The following is a 23,772-nucleotide window of genomic DNA, read 5'->3' on the forward strand; positions in this document are numbered from 1 at the left end:
TTTGGAGATTTTTGCTTTAATATTCAGGAACTTATAAAAGTCCAGATCTGAAAGGAAGAACTTGTGTTGAAGAGATGCAAATGGTAGAGGGTCCTTTTAAGAAAAGATATTGCTAATCAAGTTGACACCTTTACACACCCAAATAGGACCAATCCTAGCGAAGAATGGCCTATCTGTTTTTCATTATTCCACAAAGACATATCACAAGATTTAGCGAAGTTACTATTGAGAAGTTTATCCTCAAATTTTAAGGCTTTCAGTAACAGCATATCTAGAATGATACAATATGAGTGCATTAGAGACAGCGTGGTCATAAAAAGAGAAGCCACTAGAGTTTAAGGATAGCAATAATGGCACATAACGCAATGAACCCTCAGAAGGATATGGATAAAGGATGGTGTTCAGTGAGAGCAAAAAGGACAATAAAAGAAGTGTAAAGACGGGCACCACTTCAAAATCACTCCCTTAGGGTATGCTTAACAGAGCAATGTCAAAATACAGAACAAGGCAGATTGCTGATTAGCGTAGTAATCGTAATCTATCAAAGACGTTAATGCACGATATGAGGTGTAGATATGGTGTAACAACAGAGTTCAAAATTAGAATACCCACCAGGACAAGAAAAGAAACAGTAGGAACATGACTGTACTAGATCGTTGGCAACCCAAGGTGTGTTTCTGTCTCCTTCAGCATGAGATGCACCATGTGGGGTAAAGCAGGTAATTGCGGACAAACTCTATAATAAATCCTGCTGGGATGCATCACATTGCCTGGAGATACACAGGAGCAGCATGCTATAAGGAAGAGGCCAATAGCGCAGTAAGTTGGAGGTGTTGTGCTGACGAGAATTTCCCAAATTACAGAAGTGTTGCTGAAACAGCCATGTGTTATCGGAGTAACTATCAGTAAGAGCTCTCAGCTTGGAGGTTCAGAAGAGGACAGCCTCTGATGAAGGGGTGTCAAATGGTCCAAGCTAGGGCAGTGTTATTGGAGTCCGCAGCACGGCAGCAAGAGAACAGCCGCCGGGTACTGCAGTGCCGGCAGAATAGTAGAGCACTAGCCGGTGTCAGGATGAAAATGAGCACACTGAGAAGCCGGCAGGCAGCAAAGGTAATAAAGTGGATGACTCGAACAGAGCAGCCTATGGAGATAAAGACTTCACTCAGCCGTGTCCTGGCTTCTTAGCGACGTCCAGTGCCGAGAGGGGAAGGTAAGCTCATGCTCCGTCAGCGAGGCGCAAGTCAAAACCTGGGTGTTCTGCATGTTCCAAACATCGGGATCACTGAAGGAATCCAGTGAACATGGAGGCTGAAGTGCGGCCGCGAAATGCAATAAAAACAAGCAAAACATAAAGTAGCTCGACATCCGGCCGGGGGAGGAGACCTGGGAGGGTGAGGGCTAACTGCACATGTGCTGTCCTTCAACATTTGCGTGCCCTGCGGCTCGCGCAGGTAGCGCCTGGCCCCTTCCGGGGCTCCCATGCTGGAACAGAGCTCCAGCGCCAAGAGCAGGATATAGCAATGCGGGGCTCCCATGCCCATGAAGAGAGCCCCGCGTTGTTTAGCAAGAACTACAGAAGAGCTGGAGTGCTCCGCTTGCAGGCAGCCAGCCACCGTTTAGGAGCACCCCCCCAGGCCGGGTGAGTCAATGGCCAAAAAGTTACGCTGTGAAGCTGGACAGGAAATGTGCGCGTGGCTGTATGCGCGAACGTGAAAGTGTATGCTGGGGATGTGGGTGTGGTCTGTGGATGCGTGCGTGGCTGTACGTGCGCGTCCACAGACCACAATCTGCGCGTGCCTGGCTGTGTCTCCCTTGGGAGGGAGCAAGGCGACTATAAGTCTCGTTGCCGGCAGCGCTTCGCGCTGCAACGCCAGCGAGACCTCAAAAGGAGTAAAATACGTCTGCATGCACCTTGGGAGAAAAATAGAATCAAAATATTTGAAACATCTCGGTGTAGGCTATTGTGTAATTCAGGGGTGTCTAATGTCTGTGTGCGTGTTCCAATTGCAGACCAGATTTTCAACTCATCTGCCATGAGTCTATATGGGAATTAGTTATGTAGCGAAATGTTATTCTACAAATCTTGATTGGACCTTATCCTTGTGGACCACTCCTGGGCACCTTTTGTATAAGTCACCTAGGTGTTGCCCAATGGTCAGGACACAGCTTTTGAAACAGGTAATGAGGTATCAGTGTATTATGCATCCTACATATGTGGCATCTGAAGTAACTGATTTTGCTTGACTTACCTTGCAGCATGCCAGGATGTGGCTCAGGAGTTTAAGTTGAGGATTGAGGAATTCAGGCCATACATTCCACTTTTCCAGGGCCTACGTAATCCAGGAATGAGGAACCGCCACTGGGAATTGCTTTCTGAGGAAATTGAAATTAATATCAAACCCAAAGCCAGTTTAAATTTTATACGCTGTCTAGAGATGAACCTGCAAGAACATATTGAGACTATAGCAAAAGTCGCTGAAATTGCTGGCAAGGAATTCTCCATTGAACAGGTAATTTTTAGCTCTTGTGAAAAAGTGGGAGAATTTGATATAATGATAAAAATGGATAATGAAAAAGAAAGAGGTTATGGAAGATAAAGTAGTTATTAAACATTCTCGTGAGTCTAGGCTTTAGCCTGCATCGGGAGGACGCATGCTTTTTTTGTTCATTGCTAGCATAGCGAACGCAGAGACTTTGTCACACTGATTCCCTCCTTGACCCAGTAAATGGCTTAAAATGGACAGTTATAAATAGGGTCTTTTTGTGAATGTTTACATGTTCGATTGGTTAGCAGCTACCTTGCAGAACCACTCTTTCTACCGATTTGAACTACAAACCTAACACAAGATATTCTGCCTTGAGAAATCCCTGGCCTGCTGGCCCTTGGGCGAAACACGTGTCGGCTGTTCTTTGCTCTTGCACATGCTTTAAAATAAAAAAAGACTGCTACAACTGCCTATTGCCTGCATATATTGCGTTCAATACGCAACATTTGGGATTCATTTACCCAACAAATTCATACAATCAAGAGGGCACAAACCAATCGCACATGTGAAGATTTACCCTAAATAGGTGGCCTCTGGGTGAAACCACCGTTTTGGTATGTGCCATAACATAAATTGGGTCCTGACAAAAAATTGTGTGTGAATCCTGGTAACACCCATCATCCACAAACACTCTCTTTTTGTGAATGTATTGAAAGGAGACGTTACGTTGAGGAAGTAGCTTGGATGGAGTACATAATTCTCCAGCTTACTAACATATGCCTTAAAACATTTTAGTCCATATAATTTGGGAAGTTTCTCTTTCAACCAGTTATTGAAAGGGCAGCAAGATGCACTCAAGATTCCATGTCAGAGTAGTTCACTTAAGGCTGAGCGAGAAAGTTCTTTGCTTGAGCTTTTTTTCAGTTTCGAGAAATGACATGAGAAGAAACTGATATTTTTTTATTTGAAAGCAACAACCTATACAACAGCACCTCAGCTGCATGTTCCAACTGTTTTCTTTTGGTCTTGAGCAGATTATTGCTCTGAGAAAAATGCCTTGACCTGGTTATCTTCTTAAGCAACAGAATGGATAGGTTCCATACGTGCAATTTATCACCAAAGTTTCAACAGCATGGATACTTATATGGAGGATCCGCAAGTAAGGTACTTTAACTGTCTCCTTTTGGAACTTAAGAGAATATCCTAGAGCCTTAAATGAAGTTTGATAGGTTTCTTTAATAGGGGGATCCTCCTATTTTCTGGTAAGTTCAATTGCCAGTTCTTTGGCATTATCATCACTGGAAATCTCAGTGTCAGAAGTATTTTTTACCTGAAATTTAGGAGGGGGAGGCAAATGGGCCTTGTCGTTAACAGTTTGCATTGCTGTTCACCACCTTTTATATCGGCCACCTTTGAATATCGTGAATCTTACCACCAGTATCAACCACCCACAATCCCAAACATCCTCTAGTCAAGAATTTCACTCAAACTCATACTGAACTCACAATTGAATTCCTCAGTTGCAAGTATGATTACAAGCATGACTACAAACAAGGCTAGGCATGAGGAGGAAAAAGGTTTTGCATGATTTAAACACATTTCTTACATCCATAGCAATCATGCTGAATGTTATGCCTCTTCCCCACTGAAACATAACTCTCTACCACACTAGTTGTCTCACTAGCTACTCCTTATTTTAAAATACTATAGAATATGTACCCCTTAACACATCGCCTCAGTCCAGGAATACAGCTCAGCTAATCCGTCCTTTCATTAGAACCACTTGCTACATGAAATCTGTAGGAAAGTAGGATCTGCTTTCATGGTCACCCCCACTTTTTGCTGGTTTCGTTATATTTTTCTGACAAGTATGATTGGGATCCTGCTAATCAGGACCCCAGTCTCTGTGTGTACTCCCTAAATTGGAACTGGTGAGTACTTAGGTACACTCCAGATTGGCTACTGGTGTACCCTTGTAAGTCCCTGGTATATGGTACCAAGGTACCCAGGGCATGGGTACACCAGGGGTCTCCACTGGGCTGAAGCATGTATTATGCCACCCATGAGAGACCACTCAAATTCTGATAGCAGGCCTGCCATTGAAGCCTGTGTAAACTGGTGCTTGCACCATTTCCGACAAATATAATTTCCCTTATATTTTAGGTCACTGCTCTTAAACCCTATAAGTAACCCTTAAGGCAGGCCTTTCAATCCTGAAGGCAGGGTGCTCGGTCCTAAGTGTGAGGGTGCCCCTGCATGAGCGGGCAGCAAACTATGGCTGCTGCAACCCAGAGACACGATTCTGCCATCTTGCTGCTGAGCCAAGCTCTAGAAGGGGAAGGCAGGACAATCGGTTTCCTGTCACAGGAAGGTGTGACCACCTCCCAGAGAGGACTTAATGTAATGAGACAGGGTGGGGGCGCTTGCCAGCGCCACTAGACTGCTTGGAAGGGCACATTTGGTGCCCTCCTTGCATACTCCAGGTGGAACCAGCTCTGGCGTAAAACTGGAGAAAGGACATGGGATTTTCCTCCCAACAGTACAGCCCTTCCTCTGGGAGGGACCCCTGAACCGTCCTAACCCTTTCCTCAGGGTACTTAAGGGCTTACATGTGGGTGGGCCCCTAGATTCATTGTGGGACAAGATTCAGATTCGAAACCACTTCATCTTCAACCGTCTGGGCACTTTGGACTTCGCTGAACTTCGCGTTGGCAACCGAAACTGCAACTGGGAAGACTCCTGCTGCTCCTAGTCTCGTTGTCCTGCCAGTGTTCTGCAACATCTGTGCCCTTGCTCCATACAGGTTCTTCATTAGGTCTGTGGACATCCAGGACACCGAAGGAGTTTCACTTGGAGTGAAGGAGTCACTCCCCTGCTTCTGCAGGCACCGCAATGCAGCTGACCGCTCTGCTGATCCTGGGCTCCCACAGACTCCAAAAAGCTCATCAACACAAGTGGCGGTTCTGCAACTCCCTGAAAGCCTGCACTGTCTTCACAGCACGGTTGAGGCTAATATCCCTCGTCGGAACCGCTGGGGCAGTACCCCTGTGCACTGCGTCGACTTGCCGTTGCCAAGGCTTGTTGACTTTCTCCTCCAGAGATCATTGGGATCCAAGAAGCTCCAGCCTCAAGCATCTCCTGCAGCCAAGATCTTCGCCTGCACCGCATCCCTTGCACCGTGGGTCTTCATCTTTTGGTGAGCTGCTCGAGGACTTAATGTGACTCCTGTGCCTTTGACCTGTGGGTCCTCTTGAGGGTCTTCTCTGGCTTTAGTGGACTCCTCTGCTTGCTCGGGCCTGCTCTGACTTACCTGCTTGTGATGAGTCACTTAGAGCTTGCTGGTCCCGACACTGCATCTTTTTTTGACAACTACGTTGCTTGCCGTTCCCAAGGCTTGTTGTTGCCCCTGCCAGAAACTGAACCCCTGGCTTTTGACATCCGATGTGGGACAGCTTGTGAATGGCTATTTGTCTTCCACAGCGTCGCCTGGTCCGCACAGCTGCAACTTCAAGGGCACCGTCAACTCTTCTGCATCCCCGACATCGGTGGACATTCGTCTTCCGCACCTCTTGGTCACTTCTGAGAGGCATAAACTCTGTCCCCTCAGCTTGCAGGTACCTCTCAACTTGACTCCACCTTTGGGTGTCACCAGACTCTTTTGTCTTCTTTGCCAGCAGTATCTTTTCTAAAGACTTCCATTGTGGTCTACATCAATTTCTGACCTCACTTTGCACCTATGCACCCGGCTTCCCTGGTGTAGGTATCCTGGTGCCTGAGGTATCCACAGGTTGGGGTGACCCTCTAACCTTCCATCTTCCACGGGGTGTCTTCAGGGTCCGCTGGGAAGGATCATCTTTCTTTAAAACTGCACCGCGTATTACCCATTGACATGTATTGAGCACGCGGTCATGTTCCCACTCTGCACATGACCTCCGTGGGGTTCCTAGATACTTACCTAGGGTGGTTTCTTGGGTCCCTCACTCTTCTACGTCTTCTGGATCCATTCTTCACTTAGTTTGTGGTTTGCCTTCCACTATTTTAGTATATGGTTTGGTATCCCCCTGGAGACCAGTGTTTATTTGTGCTACTTATATGATCTATTATTAAATTATTGTGTGCAATGTGGTTATATCTCCGGGTAGGAGAAATTGCATTGCGTTAGCGTGTGTTTATAATAAATACATATTTTTATAACTACACTGTGTGGTTCTTTTTCACTTAACCTACACCATAAGATTAATTACTGGTAAAACATGCTGCTTTACACTCCTTCTGGACTAAGCCTGAAGGTCTGGATTAGTGCAGTGGGCTACACTTACATAAGTGAGCACCATATACTAAGCCAGCCTCCTACAAACACTGTAAAAAATGTTTTGATTTTCCACGTTATGTTAGTTTAATTGATTGCATTATATGTAATCTGTGTGTTTTGGACAGCCAGAATAATACATGTTTTTGATGAATCAATCTTCATTGTTATGATTTGTGGACATTAAGAAGTTCCATTTGCGAAGGCAAGTAAGGAATCACTAATAGTAGCTCTTGCGCACTGCATGATAGGGATCATCATTGGCCCTTCATTTCCATGCTTAATAATAAGCATTTCTCACAATTTCTTCTGAAATTGTGACACCCGACAGGATGAGTTGCAGTTTACAGTCTGCAGTTGCAGACATTTTCTTGCTTAACCATTCTGTGTGCTGGTTTTTGTATTGACTGTCTAGTTTGTGAGTGACAGGGGCTGAGGAGGTGTATTCACTGTAGACAGTCACTATGGGGTTTGAGGTGTGTCCTGCCTTTCATGGGTAACTCATACTCGGGCTGAATAGGTCTGATGTGCACTTAGAGAGGTGGGAGGAATTTTGGCTTGCACCTGGATAGGCAGTGTCTCCTCTGCACAATGCTGTCTCCACCTCCTATAGTGAAGCTGGGCCAGAGAGGGCAGAATTGTTTTGTACTGGGCTCAGAGACCCTTGCCACAAAAAGGACAAAGAGGAAATTTAGTATAAATATTGGGGCCATAACCCCAGATATTTAGGACTCTTTTGGATCAAGGAACCTGCCAGGAAGAAGAGCTGGAGAAGCTGTGAGGAGTAACTACCACTTTGCTGGTTGCTTTGCTGTGTTGGCCTGCAGTGGCTGCTTCTGTCTTCGGTAGAGAATGGACATGACTGAACTTTCTGCAACTTCTTTTTTTGAGTTTCTCCAAGGGCTTGAGGTAGAGCTTGCCCCCCGTTCAAGAAGTCTCAAGAACAGAAAAGACTTCAAGTTCATCTGGTACAAGCACTGGAAACTGTGTGTTTTGTGCTGCAACAGAAGAAAAGGCAACCTGATGCCACTGCTGGCTCCGTGTCCTGAGGCACTACAGAGGGCACTTTGCACTGCACCCCTAGTCTCACCATCAATGCCGCCCACCGCTGCCAGTGAGCCATTGCATGCAGCGCAAACTGTGGGTACCGCGCTTGGCACTGCCTCACTTCACTGTGCCGCCCTGGTATCCCGACGACGACGCTTCACGCCCACATTAATGCCGATGCTTGCACAGTGGTTTGAGGGCACCCCTCGTAAGTTACACGATGCACCGCCTCGTCCTACACTCAAGCCTTAGCCTACCGACGCCAGCGGCATCAACTCTGGTTCATCCGCCAACAACAGCGCTTCACTTTGCACCTCAGCCCTGGTCTCACCAATGCCACTAGACGACCATCACCGAGCCGCTGCCTGCACCACGACCTTATGGTACCGCACTGCTGCACTTTGCACCAGAGCCCCGACACCCACCTACACCAGCACTCCTGACTTCAACTGCACGGAGTTCATTCTGCAACACGTGTGACTTTAATGGCCCAACGACTCCTGCACTGACCTCTGAAACCATTGCCTACCGAGGCTCGCTCTCCGGAGCTCACCGCGAGGTTCCAATGCCCTGCATTTCTAAATGTACCGTAGCTGGCCCGCGATGTCTGGATTTGTTGTTCATTACACCGTGATAGCCTTGGGCGAAGCTATTATCTTCAAGGAACTGTTTTTGAAGTCTTTTTTTGCTTATTAATATTTCTAAGAGCTGTATGGTGGATCTTTATCCCTTTTGGTCTTGTTATGCACAGATAAAACATTGGATACTTTTCTAAAACTGGTGTGGTGTACTTTTGTAGTGTTTTCACTGTATTACTGTTGGTTATATGCAAATGCTTTACACACTGCCTCTGGGATAAGCCTGACTGCTCGTGCCAAGCTACCAAGGGGGGGGGAGCAGGGGTTATTTTAGAAGTGTATCCCCCTTATGCATTTTCTCTTCCAAAGGGAGTGGAGATGGGCCTTCAGATTGCCCAACCTTATTCTTGGACTCAATGACGACCTCCCATGGATGAGTTTATCATGATCATAAGCATCCTTCTAGAATTGTGTCACTTGACCATCTTTTTTGACAACTCAATTGAACATGTAGTGATGAAGCTCAATTGTCTTACTACATATACAAACATCACCGTAGATGCCTGACTTCTGATACACAATTGATTTTTCATTATGAAAATACTGATCAAACCCGTTACTCCACCTCTGTTTTTTGGCCTCCACCTTTTTTTTTTTTTTAATATATCACGTTTTAGACACTATAGAATTTTTCTTGGGCATGAGGAAGTTCTGAATTTCCATGTACTCGAAATAATCACAACGCAACTTGTGGACAAATCCACATTGTATGTTTTTTCAAAAAATCCTTGAGGTTTCAACATTTGTCCCACGTTTGGGATCTACAATTCCCAATGACCCTGAATATAACCTTCTTTATTGGACAGCTTCACAGACTCCACATGACTAAGAAAATTACGTCTCCCAGTAGCTCCACGCATTCGTCATTCGGGTGCGCGAGTGTCGACGACCCTCTGATTAAAAGACGCTCAGCTGTGAGCCTTGCAGTCTCTTTGCCTGTCAACTGCATGTAGCAGAACCGAAGACTGACAGATAAACATTTCTCACTCTTTCGAGATCTAATAAGGTCTTGTCCCATATTAGAACTATTTTAAGAACATTTCCTTGTTCCAAACTATGACATTCTTGTATGGCTATCCCACAATGCACACGTCAACCTAATAAATGGATTTTCTGCTTCTGTTTCATTTAGAGGCGGTTTTCTGAATTTCCGTCCCTTATATTACTTCTTTTGTGTTATTTTACAATATGTCCAGACTAATAATTATTATATGTGTCTCATTTTTTTAACTTTGTGCATCTCTTCAGGAACTCTTTAGCCCTGTGTGTGTCTGTCAGCAAAGGCTGGGGTTGAGGCTTAACACTTGGTATATTGCGGATGAGCATAATCATTGTATTGCTGATACACTATTTTCACCGATAGGGATTGGTGGGTCACATCACGCAAGACCATTACACACATTTGTTGCATAATGAGCACGTAAACACTGCCTGTGAATCAATTATGTTTGAAGGCACGCTACTTATAATTGTGAGTTAACATTTTCTGTCTCTGATCTACAACTCCTTCACAGGTGATAAAGGCTGTGGACCTACACCATACACACATGGGACATTGTCTGTGACATCAGAAATCAAGTACAGACATTAGAAATTAAGTATAGAATATATCTTTTTCTGTTCACATTAGCATAGTGACTACCTATAGATTGCTCCTGTTGAAAGTGCAGAACCTCCTGATTGGGTCATGAGATGGGCAGCAACATGGTGACCCTCTTTTTTTCTTATGGGATTGTTGGTATTCCCTTCCCTCTGAATTTCAGTCTGCCTTTTGGGCACACCTAATATAAGTACTTAATAGTCCACCATGAGATAGTTTTAACTTTATCTTCACAGTCACCTTGCACTCAGCACACCTTACCCACACCTTAGTCTCAAAGGGACCTCACCTCTACAAAAAATACCCAAAGGGCTCCTCCCTTCTCCTTTTTTCTTTGAGAAGGGCGTTGTAAATGTAATTTGTACTTGTAAAGCGCACTAATACCCTTGGGTGTCCTGGCGCTGTAACGCATACCGCTGTGGAACCCTTCCTGGCTTTTCCCTGTGAAATGTCCACTCCTGGGCACCCCCAAGGTGAAGCCAGGCATCCCAGCACTGTTGGTGCCGTTGTGGAGATTAAGCAAGCTATTGCCCAGAGTTGCAGAGTGGGACCCATGATTAGAATAGGCACCGAGGCGAGAATTATCAGGTCCGAGGAAATTGAGCCCAAGACCCGCCGAGGCGGGAATTGAACCCTGGTCCCGGGCCAGACCTCTGCATCAGGGTCTGCCGCTCTAACCATTGAGCCACACTTCCAGCTTGGATTCCTGGTGTGAGGAGGGATCCAATGAGGACGCATGCCACCTAAGGGTGGATGAGGGTCTTTATCCTGAACATAATTGTTGTAAGTTACAGAAACTATCTACCTGTATAATCAATAGCGTACATTGGTCTCGTTGACCATGTGCATCTCAGATCCTAACATGGCCGATTTTCAGGATAACTTCTGACTCTGTAAATGAGCTCTATTTGAATTTATTGTATGGGAATTGATCTATTTAGGTTTTGCCTGCACAGCGCTTGGGCTGTGCTTGTGAAATCTATTGTTTTTAATAAATCCTAAAAGGGACTTCTCTTATCAGTTCCCAGGGCCAAAGTACTCATCCCAATCAGCTTTAGGGGGTGGAACTTTTTTCTTACATTAAGGCTGTACATCATGTACTGTTTACAGATACTTATCTTCCCCCTGGCTGAATGCATTTACGATACTTATCTTCTACTAAAGCTGTTCACACTTTTTAAGCATCATTCACTGTCCATACTTCAGGGACTGTTAAACTATAAGATGAGATATCTTCCCACGGAAAAGGCAGACAGCTTCTAACAGTATTTGGAAATGCTTACTTTTGTATTACTTTATTGTGTAAAGCAGATGCTTTAACCTTAAAATGTTTGTGTCATTTTCTATGCATGCATCAGTACCTTTCTTTGCTCTTTGTCGGCATTATTAGATCGATTTGACTAATATGCAGGCAGTCAGAATTGCAGTTAATTTGCTTGATTTATATGGTGCTACAGGTGCAGTGGCATCGGGGCCAAAAGTTGTCGTAACTCTACTAAACACCAAATATTGCTATATTTTACTACTTAACAGGCAGTCATAAGTGCAGTTATTTATCAGACACTAGGGCTATGATTTCAATAGTGCAGCAAGTGCAGTGGCACTGGGACCAAAAGCTTTAGGCACCCCACTAAACACAGTTTATTGCTATAGTTTACAGCGAACCAGGCAGTCACAAATAGTTATCTTTTAGGCTCAAGGGTCGATATATGAATGGAGCAGCAGGTGCAGTGGCACCAGGCCCAAAAGTTGTCAGAACTCCTCTAAACACCTAATATTGCTATATTTTACCACTAAACAGGCAGTCATAAATACATTTATCTAGCAAGCACTATTGTTGTGTTTTTAATAGTGCAGCAGGTGCAGTGGCACCGAGACTAACAGCTCAAAGCACCCCACTAAACACATATTATTGCTATATTGTACAACTAAACAGGCAGGCATGAGTGCAGTTATCTTTCAGGCCCTAGGGTTATGATTTGAAAGGTGCAACAGGTGCAGTGGCACCGGGCCCAAAAGTTATCAGAACTCCTGTAAACACCTAATATTGCTATATCCATACTAATAATATAAAGAGAGAGACCAAACCTTTGAAGCGGGTAAGCTCCGGAACCACTGCGCCAATTGGAACACCACATACAGTATTGGAAAGGTGAGGCAAAGCAGATGGACATAGGCTATACACCAGCGCAAAATGTAGTTTGGAAGGGACAATAAATATAGACCAAATGGAACTATATTATTTACAAGAGTTGCCCAGCCGGACAACTTATTATTCTGGTAGAAACAATCATGAAACAATAAAACACGAAGTGTGATAGAAGCAGGACACCAGCCGATGTCTGACTGCCACACTGGGGAACCACAAACAAGGGAGAAACTGTTGAACAGGCAACAAAAATGGTCATCTGAATATTGCAAATCATACAACAGACAATCCAAAGTAATACACATATGCATATGCGATGGGGTTCCTTGCTGGCGTGAAAAATAAACGTAATAAAATAAATGTGTTTATTTTTCACGCCAGCAAGGAACCCCATCGCGGACCTGCTTAAGTAATCCCCCGATATCGAAACGAAGGCAATTTCCTCTCTGATCTGCGGCATGCAGAACTGGACCATTTTCAACCATGAAAAAACCTTGATTGCATAATTCTTTAGGCAATTATTTCTTGTCCTGAGGATGAACCTATATTGTTTATGGTTCGAAACGTCGTCGACCTGAACTGCACTAAATGCATAACTAACACTAATTTCATATGCATATGTGTATTACTTTGGATTGTCTGTTGTATGATTTGCAATATTCAGATGACCATTTTTGTTGCCTGTTCAACTGTTTCTCCCTTGTTTGTGGTTCCCCAGTGTGGCAGTCAGACATCGGCTGGTGTCCTGCTTCTATCACACTTCGTGTTTTATTGTTTCATGATTGTTTCTACCAGAATAATAAATTGTCTGGCTGGGCAACTCTTGTAAATAATATAGTTCCATTTGGTCTATATTTATTTTTCTGAAAATCCCCCCACTGTCTAAGGACCATTGTCTTTAAAAATTAAGTATCTACCCAAGGTCCTTAGCTTATTGCGCCCTGGGTTCCCTTGTTTTTTAGGTCTCGCCTGTCGATGCGCATGCGCATCGAGCTTGCGAGCCTATTGCGGCTTAAACAACTTTTAACTAAGAGGCAAGGAATCGTGGCGATTCCTTGCAGTGCCCGTGACTTTTAAGCTCAATGCGCATGTGCATTGAGCTTAAAAGCGCGTGCACAGCCGCAATCGCCATCTGTTCCTCTCTCCCGCATTCCTCCGACACCTTTTGAAGTGAAGCTTAGCTTCACTTCAAAGGCCCGGCTTCTTAACACCCACATGCCGCTCTCCCCGCTCCGCCCCCTCCCCTGCCCGCCTTGTTTGTTTATGCCGCCGCAATCTTTGGTATTTTGCATTACCCTTTTTACACGAAATGCCTGATATTGCTTTCGGGTTAAAATCTCCGCCCCCTCCCCTGCCCGCCTTGTTTGTTTATGCCGCCGCAATCTTTGGTATTTTGCATTACCCTTTTTACACGAAATGCCTGATATTGCTTTCGGGTTAAAATCTTATCTCACGAGCACGGCAATCACGCAATGAATAGTACGTGAATGCTTGTTAGCAACGTTTGTGCTCCCCAACCCCCTCTCTTTTAGAGCGAAATCCTTCTTTGCAAAGATATATAACACGCTTGAAAAATAGTATTACCCTTTTTACACGAAATGCCTGATATTGCTTTCGGGTTTTTAAAGTTGCTGCCCGCAACTCAGTCATGCCGTCCCCTAATCTCGGGGAGTTCTATACATGAAGATATGTCTCTCCCGAGGACACTCTTATGTCCCGGAGATTGGATTAAACCACTCCCGGATCAGCCTGCAAATAACCTATTGAATAACCTCCGGGCAATAACCTTGCGTTGTCTGATTCCTATGTCCCTTTCATCTCTCGCTTCCTGCGACACTCAGACAGACCCTGTGTGCTGTTACTTATTTCCCCACTCTTTGTCCGTCTTCCCCTCATCGGAGCTCGTGCACTGAAGAGCCCCTCGCAGCTCGTGCTCACTCACGCCATGTTTGCTGCCGCCTCGCTCCTCCTTGCACCCAGCCGCGCTCGGGCGGAGTTCATTAGTCAGGTAGATTTATTATGCAGTAAGCGGATACCGCAGCGATTACTATCACAGGAAACGGCGCCCCTGCCCCCAGGCCGCCATCTAACATTAACCTGATTGCGGGCATTCCTCTCTGCCTGATCCAAGCCCTTTTCCTATTAACCATCTGTCGCCTCTGTGACTATAGCGTTGCAAGTGTTGAACTCCTCTGGCCTCGTCAGAGAATCACCATGGTCAGGCTGAAATAGGGTCTCTCCATGCTCGTAAATGGTTTTACACGTGGGGAGTCGTGAAGCCAAGGCAATTTTCTTCATATCTCCATTTTTTTGTCATTTTGGGTCGGGCCTGAGCCACCAACTTCACCTAGCAAGCTGTCCCCACGTATCCCTTATGAGAACGCGGCTTGGTCTATTCACCTAGTTGCCCGGCTGGTGGATATTATAGGCATACCTTCCTATCCTGCTGAAAGAAAAGTGGCGCTGGTCCCACTAGGATTTGCCGGTTAATGCAGTAAGCACTGGTTTAATTTAGGTTTCAGCACTCCATGGCAGGGCATTACTTTCTTCACTCCTCCCACTGTTATTTTTTATTTATTTATTTTTGTGAATACCCGACAGCTGCGCATTCCCGACAGGGCCTTCCTACTGGTCTTTTGCTCCAAAACATTAATCAACCCCCAACACGCCTTGCTTTATTTATGTTTCATTCACATTTTTTACATTATTTTAGCGTTGCCAATAGGTCTCGCAGTAGGAAAGTTGTAGCTATTACAATTGCAAATAACAATGCCTTTTATTTTTGTTTTCATTTTAAAAACATAAAGGGCTTTGTCATTTACAAAACCAATAGCTATAACTTTCCTACTGCGAGACCTATTGGCAACGCCAGTGCTTGTTCTAAATAGTTTGGAAGGGACAAAGCACGTTGTGGGACAAAGTAGTCTGTTGGATGTAGCACCACCTCTGAGGTGGGCGTGTGCGTTCAGCATTGTATGACGTTTGAAGCGTGAGAATAGCGTTCTATCATGTAGAAAATGTGTGGCGTCTGAGTACGCCATCGGAGGACGAACACGCGCTGAACGTCAGCGCCTTAATCAGTGGATACAGAGGCACATGAGCATCGCTGGGGCGCATTATCACATTGAACGGAGACATTTGGAACACGCACAGCATCGAGGTGCCGCATTTGTACACTGTGAGGCCAAGGGACTTGACAGCAGGCACACACGCTGAACGTTGGCGCCATAATCAGCGGATGCAGAGGCACATAACGCTGGGGCAAAAGGGGAAGCAAGGACGACTGAGTCACGGGACTGTGAGGTGCGCAGGAGCACAAAAGGGAAAATGTTCCCAGATGAGCCACTAACTGCCAGAAGTTCAGCTGCAAGGATCACCCAGCAGTAGCGTGTCTGCACAGATCAAAAACAAAGGTAACAAACAATTTCTAAAATTGCGACAAATAGCGTGTTATTCTTGAGAACAACTACATGCTTTAGGACCTACTTACCCTACAGTCTTAACGAATGTGGTATACCATGAGGTTTTGAAATAAAATATACATAACTATTCTAACCATTGCAGACATTTTTGTCATACCCGGACAACGTCGGGATGGGCCGCTAGTTTTACTACTAAAGAAGCAATCACAATTGCCTTTACCTTACCTTTAAAAACAGACGTAATTTTAATGGTGCACCAGGTGCTGTGGCTCTGGGGCCAAAAGCTCTAGGGACCCCAGAAAACACAGATTATACCTTACTACTAAACAAGATAGTCACAAGAGAAGTTATCTATAGGGTCATAATTTCAATGGTGCGGCAGGTGCAGTGACACCAGAACCAAAAGCATATAGCCACCCCACTAAACACCTAATATTGCTATATTGTACTCCTAAACTGGCAGACACAAGTGCAGTTACCATGTAAACAACAGGTTTCATGATTTGAATGATGCAACAGGTGCAGTGGCACTGGGCCAAACGTTGTCATAACTCCACTAAACACCAAATATTGCTAAATGTTTCTACTAAACAGGCAGTAATAAGTGCAGTTATCCAGCAGTCACTAGGGCCATGATTTCAATAGTGCAGCAAGTGTAGTGGCAATGGGACCAAAAGCTCAAGGCACATCACTAAACATCGATTATTGCTGAATCGTCAACTTAGAACCAAAAACAGCTTAATATTAATCTTATAGGTAAAACCTAATGCATTTTCCAATACTTGTTTAAGTAGTCTGATGACGTGGCATGCACCCAGCCTTCCTGAGTCCTCATTGCAAGGCCATGACTTGTACAGTATATTTTTGGAGTACCAGTCAGCTTCCCAGTAAGAGATAAATAGTGTTCTGAGAAAATTAATACCCAAGGAAGTTTTTCAAGTGCACGGTTACAGGAATAACTTTCAATATTTCAACAGCAACTAGAGGCAACATATAAATATGGTGCATGGAGACAGGGTACGAGGGCTACCCATGGTGACACATAAGTCAGATAATGCAGAATCCTGAAACCATTCTCTGTAGCCTGCAGATCTTGTAATATAATATAGACTTTGTTGAACCAGGGAATTATTAGATGGATTGGTTCTTGAATTAGAATATACCAGTAGTGCTCAGATAAGTAATACATCACTCAGTCAGTGAGTATGTGACAATAGCAGCTTTACGTGTGGGTACATCATCTTGGAAGAGAAGTAAAGTTAAGCATTTCTAAAAAGCTTTTCCAAACCCCAAGGTTTTATTGGTGCTTCTGCTTTAAAAATATCCTGGTTTTGAGTAGCTCCCTGAACTTTAAATGTGTGAAAGTAGGATGAATTGGAGATGGGGAGAGGGTGTTACACACATTTGCAAAGCATGACTGCATCAACATAAATACTAGAACTGTGATGCAAGTGAGACAAACATTACTGAAGAACCTTTATTTCCATTGAGCCCAATTAAACACAGTTCTGTACTCTATTCAGAGCATGAGGATCTATAAAAATTCAAAGCTGGGGAAGTTACATATCTGTAATCACAGTACTCCAATGTTCTTTCTTTAATACATTCACATATGCCCTGGCCACTTCTCTGGTGAGGTGAGTTTTTGTTTGTCGCTAGAATATGCCAAGGCAATTGAGGTCGGAAATTTCAGCCCACCACCTCATTGACTGAAATGAGAGACAACCCAAATATGTCGACATCCTGGCGATAAAGAATGTTATTTGAATGTGAAACAATAACATATATCTATGGTCTAGAACTATCGTTACACACAAATAGCTTTGTACTGTTTTCCAGACGGATTTTAAAATGCTTAGATTGGTGGATTGTGCTTGCACAGTACAGCAGGACAGGCTTTACTATTTTTTGAACTGGAGGTCCATTTCAGAATAATTAAAACTGGATTTCAGTCTTAAAAATGCCACGTTGCAGAGTATTAAAAAATGTCAGAGTATTATGGGAGAAACTTACAGAGGATCATGTTTGGTTTAGGACGTGAAACAATGGATTATGCTACACAGATTTTGGAACAAAAATATCAGGTAAATAATAAAGAGGAGCTATTTTTGATATATGTTTTATTGTGAGACGTGGGTACTATATTTGAAGTGACAAAATAATATTGGAACACAAAATTATAGATTCTAGAAAATAAGAGAGAAATCTGCAGTGCACATAAAAACATGTTATGGCACCAATAACTTTTTTTTAGCACAAATAGGAATCTTCTTGTGGAGTTTTTAGTCCCCATCTACTGATGAGGTATAAGTGAGATTTTACAATTTTCTTCAGTTAGGTCCCAAACACAAAGTTAGGATCAGATTGCTTTTCACCAGGTACAAGTAACTTTTTTAAAGTGATTTATTTTAAGTGAAAATGCCTTGGATGAGTAGAGGCCTTATTTTCGGTAGCATAGATTGAGCAGTGCTAAAAGTCATTAAAGTCAGTAGTCACCAACAGGATAAGTGGAAAACATATATTAAGAAATGCCACTTGTTAAACGCAAGATTTGAGATAATCTGATCTTGGTCAGGCAGAGCTTAAGAAATGGGTATATAGGTTAGTAGAATATATAATTATGACTGGCTGAAGACCACAAAAGGTGTTGCAGACTGGTGTGGTAAGAATTCTCCAACAAATGTCTCAGTCTTAGTTCAGCACACTGCACTTTTAGTTCAATATGTCAGTAGTGATCTTTGGAAAACTAGATTGTTAGTAAGCCTGGGCGGAGTGACAAAAAAACTCTGCCAAGCTACGTGGAGTTCCGCGAAATATGGAGTGGGTTACCTCACGCCATTTGGACTGAGTTTTAGTGCCAGGTGTTTGTCCTACACTGTAAAATCAGCGTGACTAGCATCTCACACTACTGGCAACAGCTGTAGAAGCGCTGCTTCTTTCTGCCGCTTGAGTAGAAGTTCAACTCAAACAGCAGCTTCCTCTATGAGAGTGGAGGGTTTCTCAACGTGAGTGGTAGTGACTATCCGCAACTGCCCGCGTTCAGAAATCTCACTGGGAAGTAGTCTAGCGTTGGACTTTCCTCACTAGCGTTTGCCAACTTAGGGTTAACGAGTGAGGGAAAACTCCGCTATGTGGAGTAGAATTTTTCAGAACCCTGCGAGCTCCGCGGAGCGCAGAGTGCGGGAAAACTCCACAAACTCCACGAACGGTGTTCACCACTCAGGCTTAATTGTTAGCTGGAAAATGCAGTCTCTCGACTATTGAAGAAAAAGTGGTGATATGGAATACAATTTTAGTGGTGTTTATTGTATTATTCTGCCTAAAAAGACAGCCTCAAAGAGGGTCACCTACCAAACTTTGCAGTAATCTTCCAAACATGGTTAGTAGGTCACTGCAACAGTCAAGGGTTTCTGCAACTTTGTAGATATATGCTGTTCTGATGACTCCCATTTGCTGCTTGTAGTGAATGTGATTTCCTCTCACGGCCGCACCAAAGAGCTGCAAGCAACAATGTCCCTTTCTAGAACTGTACTTACTGCTGAATAGATGTAGGCAGAGCTAATCCTCATTCCTGCCTATCTATCTGCACATTCAGTCCTGCAGCTATTCAACAGTAAGGCCAGGGATTTGAGAATTCCAAAAGCAGGACATTGCTTTTGCAGAGCTTAGAGTACCCAATGCAAAAGGTTACTTTTCAATACCAATCACAATAATTGAGAAATTCTGAAACAGTCCCTAGCATTAGGTTTCTAATGCCATGTCTGAAGCTTGGAATGGAAAAGCAATCTTTCAGATTAGTTTCTCATATGTCTTATTTGTTATTTAGCTTCACTTATCACAAAGGGTAGAAATATGGGAGACATTTAAAATGACCCACCCTTTAGAATTGTGTGAAGGAGAAGTACATACTTTTTTGTATTTTATTTATGAGCTCTGTATACATACAAAGTTACCGCCACTTCCAATGTCATGCCCTTCGTTAGCATTTGAAAGGTCATCAAACATATCTCTTTTTTATTTGGGTTTTAAAAAGATGCCAGAACCATGCATCACCTCGATCATTATATTGGTTCTCATACTATTGAACATTATACAAGACTACAGTTAAACAGAAGTATCCGTTTCATTGTAGTCCTCCTGCCCATTCCAGAGCTCAGTTATATTGATTTAATTTCTTTAAACACGGCAATAATTCCTCTAAGTGTCAAAATATCAAGTCCTACCCTTTCATGTGTCTTTAACCAGCAGATACTACTCTTGGGATACATGCATTAGCTGGGACAAAAGAGCTGTAGCCTTGATGTATAATTCTGTCTAGTGAGTTTCATCAGTGCTTGATCATTTGTGAACTGGTTGACTCCTGTGTACTGGAATTATTATTCGTTTGTTTCACAGGCTTTAGATAAGATGGAGAAGGAGTGGGAGTCGATCCTTTTCAATGTGATGCCATACAAAGAGACAGGAACCTTCATCTTGAAGAGCCCAGATGAAGCTTCACAGTTACTAGATGACCATATTGTGATGACCCAGAGTATGTCCTTTTCCCCATTTAAGAAACCTTTTGAAGCACGGATCAGTACCTGGGAGGGCAAGCTCCGAATGACACAGGTAAAGAAATGAGAAATGACACCCACAAAAATTTGTCTAGACTGGTTGTTGACCTTATCAGGCTTCTTTGCATGTTCTGGTGAGCACCTTTAGGGTATCTCTGACTATGCTTATCCCCTGCAAAAGGCATGTACAATTTACTGTGCACCGTTTTTACTCCTCAACCAGAAATGGACTATTTTCAGGCTTTTCTTCTTACTCTTTCCGTGCTTAGGACGTTCTCGAGGAGTGGCTGACATGCCAGAGATCCTGGCTCTACTTGGAGCCCATTTTCAGTTCCGAAGACATCAATAGACAGCTACCTGTAGAGAGCAAACGCTATCAGACTATGGAGAGGACCTGGAGAAAAATCATGAACAGTGCTGTAGAAAACAATAAGGTATGTGCATCTGACATGTCTGCATTACTGCATGTGTATTTTGAACATGTTTCTTTCTGTTTGTATTGTGATTCTATCTAATTCTCACACCTTCCTTTATTGTAGATCCATTGATTGGTAATGTTATCAGTTTTAAAACTTTTTTCTGTTGTAACCGCAGCATAAGATGCTGTGGCCTCTGTAATAAAAGTATACAATAGTGCACTTTGAAGTAATATCTGGTTCAATAATTCGAAATAAAATCTGAGACAGTGCAACTCTAGGTGTTGGATAGCAACTTGAATTTTGGTGATGGGTAGTAGGCTTTTCATCATATGACCGTCATCGTTTTTCATCAACACGCAAAGTTTGTGTTAAACGACAAATTAAGCATGGCATTTTCAGACAAAAGGTCTTTTTAGGTTGCTCAGGTGAAGCATTAAATATACAGTTGTCAGGTAAGGGAAAGAAGACTCCATCAGTTCTCTTCCTCTCTTGAGATTTCCAACCTGACACCCTTCAGAGTCCATCAGTTGCGGCTTCATTTACCTTGATTCAGTAACAGTTTCTTGTTCCTAGTTCACGTTGAGATGCTTGTAAATGGAGCAGTTGTCATTTAGACCACCACTTCATGCCTCTTGACATTCAGACAGCACTCAATAGTGATATGATATTACTAATTGAAGAGCTACTGAATGATCATTTTGGAAATTCTACAAATGGTGAAGACATCCAGTAACCACCCTTGATCTATGATTTTGCCACATCTTTCGGGAATGCCTTCAATGGCTCTTAGACTTAGAAAAGTAGGAGGATCTGGGATTTGCACTTTCAGACCTATGAAGCCAGTCTCTCCGGCAGAAACATCTTTCAAGTCTGCTCATCATTGCATTTTCCAGAAACAGCTACTTGACTTGCTTGTGACTGGCTAATTTAAAAGATCTGAATACGTAATGTGACAAGGTTGTAGCCGTTTACTTCCTATTTCACAAAGCTCCTTATTCCACAGATGCCCTGCAATTAAGGGCATCTGAGCTAGCGGGATACTCACTGAAGTAAGTGACTTCCCTGTTTGGTCCTGTTACGGCCTAGAACCAGAACCCCTTCTCTTGCAATGGTAAGTCTCACCACTCCCAGAAAGTATGCATAAAACCCATGATCTTTACGGCCTACAAGAAAATTTCTTATATCTCACCGAGCTACCCCAAAAGTTACTGGTAAAGTACATAATTTTTTGACAATTAACATGCCTATGTTACTCTTGTTTGTTCACTAGTAGTTCCTCTTTTGTGGTTTCCATTAGACATTTACATGGCTACCTCTAAACAGTGCATGCCATGTGCTGCTCCACAATCGCTTCTGGATACTGTATATGACATTTATCCAGGATGTCTGCGACCAGTACTTGCCACAGATGCCTCCTGTGTTCCCTCTAGCTGGACCCTAGCAAGCAATGTTTGAAATCTGCCTGGCACTGACAACTCTCAATGACAAATATTGAATGCACTTTACAAGCTGGGTATCAAGACAATTGTCTCAAATGCCCTTTTGCCTTGAGTCCTGCCCTTTCACCACAAATTCCCTCACTGTCTCTTAATTTTCCTCAACACATTCCACCTGCTGGCACTTCTAGTCTCACCCAGGCAACTACTGCATCTATCAAATAATTTCATGCCTCCTGGGTTAAACCACAGATATCTACTATGGTGTATTTGTCATACTTGATGAAGCCCCTCCTGGTAGCTGATCACTTCAATGGGCTATGGATTCTGTACTCCTTTATTTGCTGTGTGGTGTTTCAGTATTGCTTGACACTCCGCTAGGTGTTACTATTCTGACTCGCGTGAATTGACTCAACATTGTACTTCCTAGTTGGTTAGCACTACCACCAATGGCTAGGATTTTGCTGCTTCTGTGATGAAATCAATTAGTATTTCATTGGTACCCCTGTTCCAGATGGTAGCTATGCTCTTGCACAACCACATGTGACTCATCTGTATGACTGCCTACATGGCAGATGGCATAACCTCTTAGGGACATAGGGCATGGTAAACAGCATAACACTTTGTTGAAGCTTTATTTAATAAACTGCGTGACAAATTGCATGTCAAGCTATTAAGAAACTCTGTGCTATACAGCATGATATATTGTAACTGAAGTTGCTTGATAAATGCAGAGTTAAACGATACTCATCCACAAAGAGCTTGTCGTAGTAGAAAACACTATGTAAATACCAATAATCTATGATACAATACAGTATAATACAATACATTGTCACAGGTACTAATGGTGTGACATTTCTCAAATAACACAAAACACCAAACAATTTTAACCTCCATATCTGAAATTACATAATAAATGAGCATGTTGCAAAATGCATAACATGGCCGGATAACAGCATGATAAATGGCAATCCTTATGCGTGACTACATCACTAACTCTGGGTTCCAAGGAGTACCGTGTTACCCATCTGCAAAGCACTTTAGCGCCTCATAAGGGGCAGTAAGCACTATATAAATACTCATACCATACCCTGCTTCCTTAGAGCCTTGTGACATACGTGTTAGCCACATCAGAGTTACATGGCAAAGATTTACAATCTATTTCCTCACCAAGTCAAGAGCACACAAGACCATCTACACCACACCTCAATTACTCCCCAGAAGATGCAGCATAATAGGAGAATGTTAAGGTGAGAATGTATAATACTTTTCACAAAACAATATCTGTAATTTCTTTTTTAAGCTTCTGTTATATGTTTAACTATAAATATAAGTACAATTGATTCTTGGGCATTCCACAGACTCAGCCATTGGCCCTGAGGCAAGAAAGAAATCTTCTTTTCAGGCTTCTGTATATTATTCTGCTCTTCCTGATTGGGGTTGTGCAGGAGTTCTGTTCTAGAAGTGCTGTGGGTTGGAAGGCATCAAGTGTCCAAATATCTGGGATGTTGAGCTGGATCCGTTAAGGATTTTTATCGAGAATTTGAGATTTCTTGGAGGTTATGCTGCAAAAAACAAAACAATCTTGCCGTCATCAGACTATCAGAGCTGCAGCAGACTTCGATTTTTCTGATAGTCTTGTAACCCAGTAGCTTTACCTTAAAATAATGTTCTCACTCAATATTACTGGCATAAAGCTGAAGGTACAATAGA

At 43.3% G+C, this 23,772-nt stretch overlaps 1 protein-coding gene across 2 annotated transcripts in view; it reads left to right on the forward strand.

Moving 5' to 3' along the window:
* The window catches only part of DNAH1 (dynein axonemal heavy chain 1), a 1,443,760-nt gene that overhangs the window by 362,300 nt on the left and 1,057,688 nt on the right, over positions 1-23,772 (forward strand). For both annotated transcript variants that reach the window (XM_078661462.1, XM_078661463.1), the window contains exons 21-23: positions 2,257-2,510; positions 20,047-20,259; positions 20,474-20,638. In XM_078661462.1, coding sequence (XP_078517588.1) covers positions 2,257-2,510; positions 20,047-20,259; positions 20,474-20,638 — 632 coding nt within the window. The remainder of the gene's footprint in view (positions 1-2,256; positions 2,511-20,046; positions 20,260-20,473; positions 20,639-23,772) is intronic.

This window comes from Lissotriton helveticus, chromosome 9 (assembly GCF_964261635.1).
Source record: "Lissotriton helveticus chromosome 9, aLisHel1.1, whole genome shotgun sequence".
NCBI lineage: Eukaryota > Metazoa > Chordata > Amphibia > Caudata > Salamandridae > Lissotriton > Lissotriton helveticus.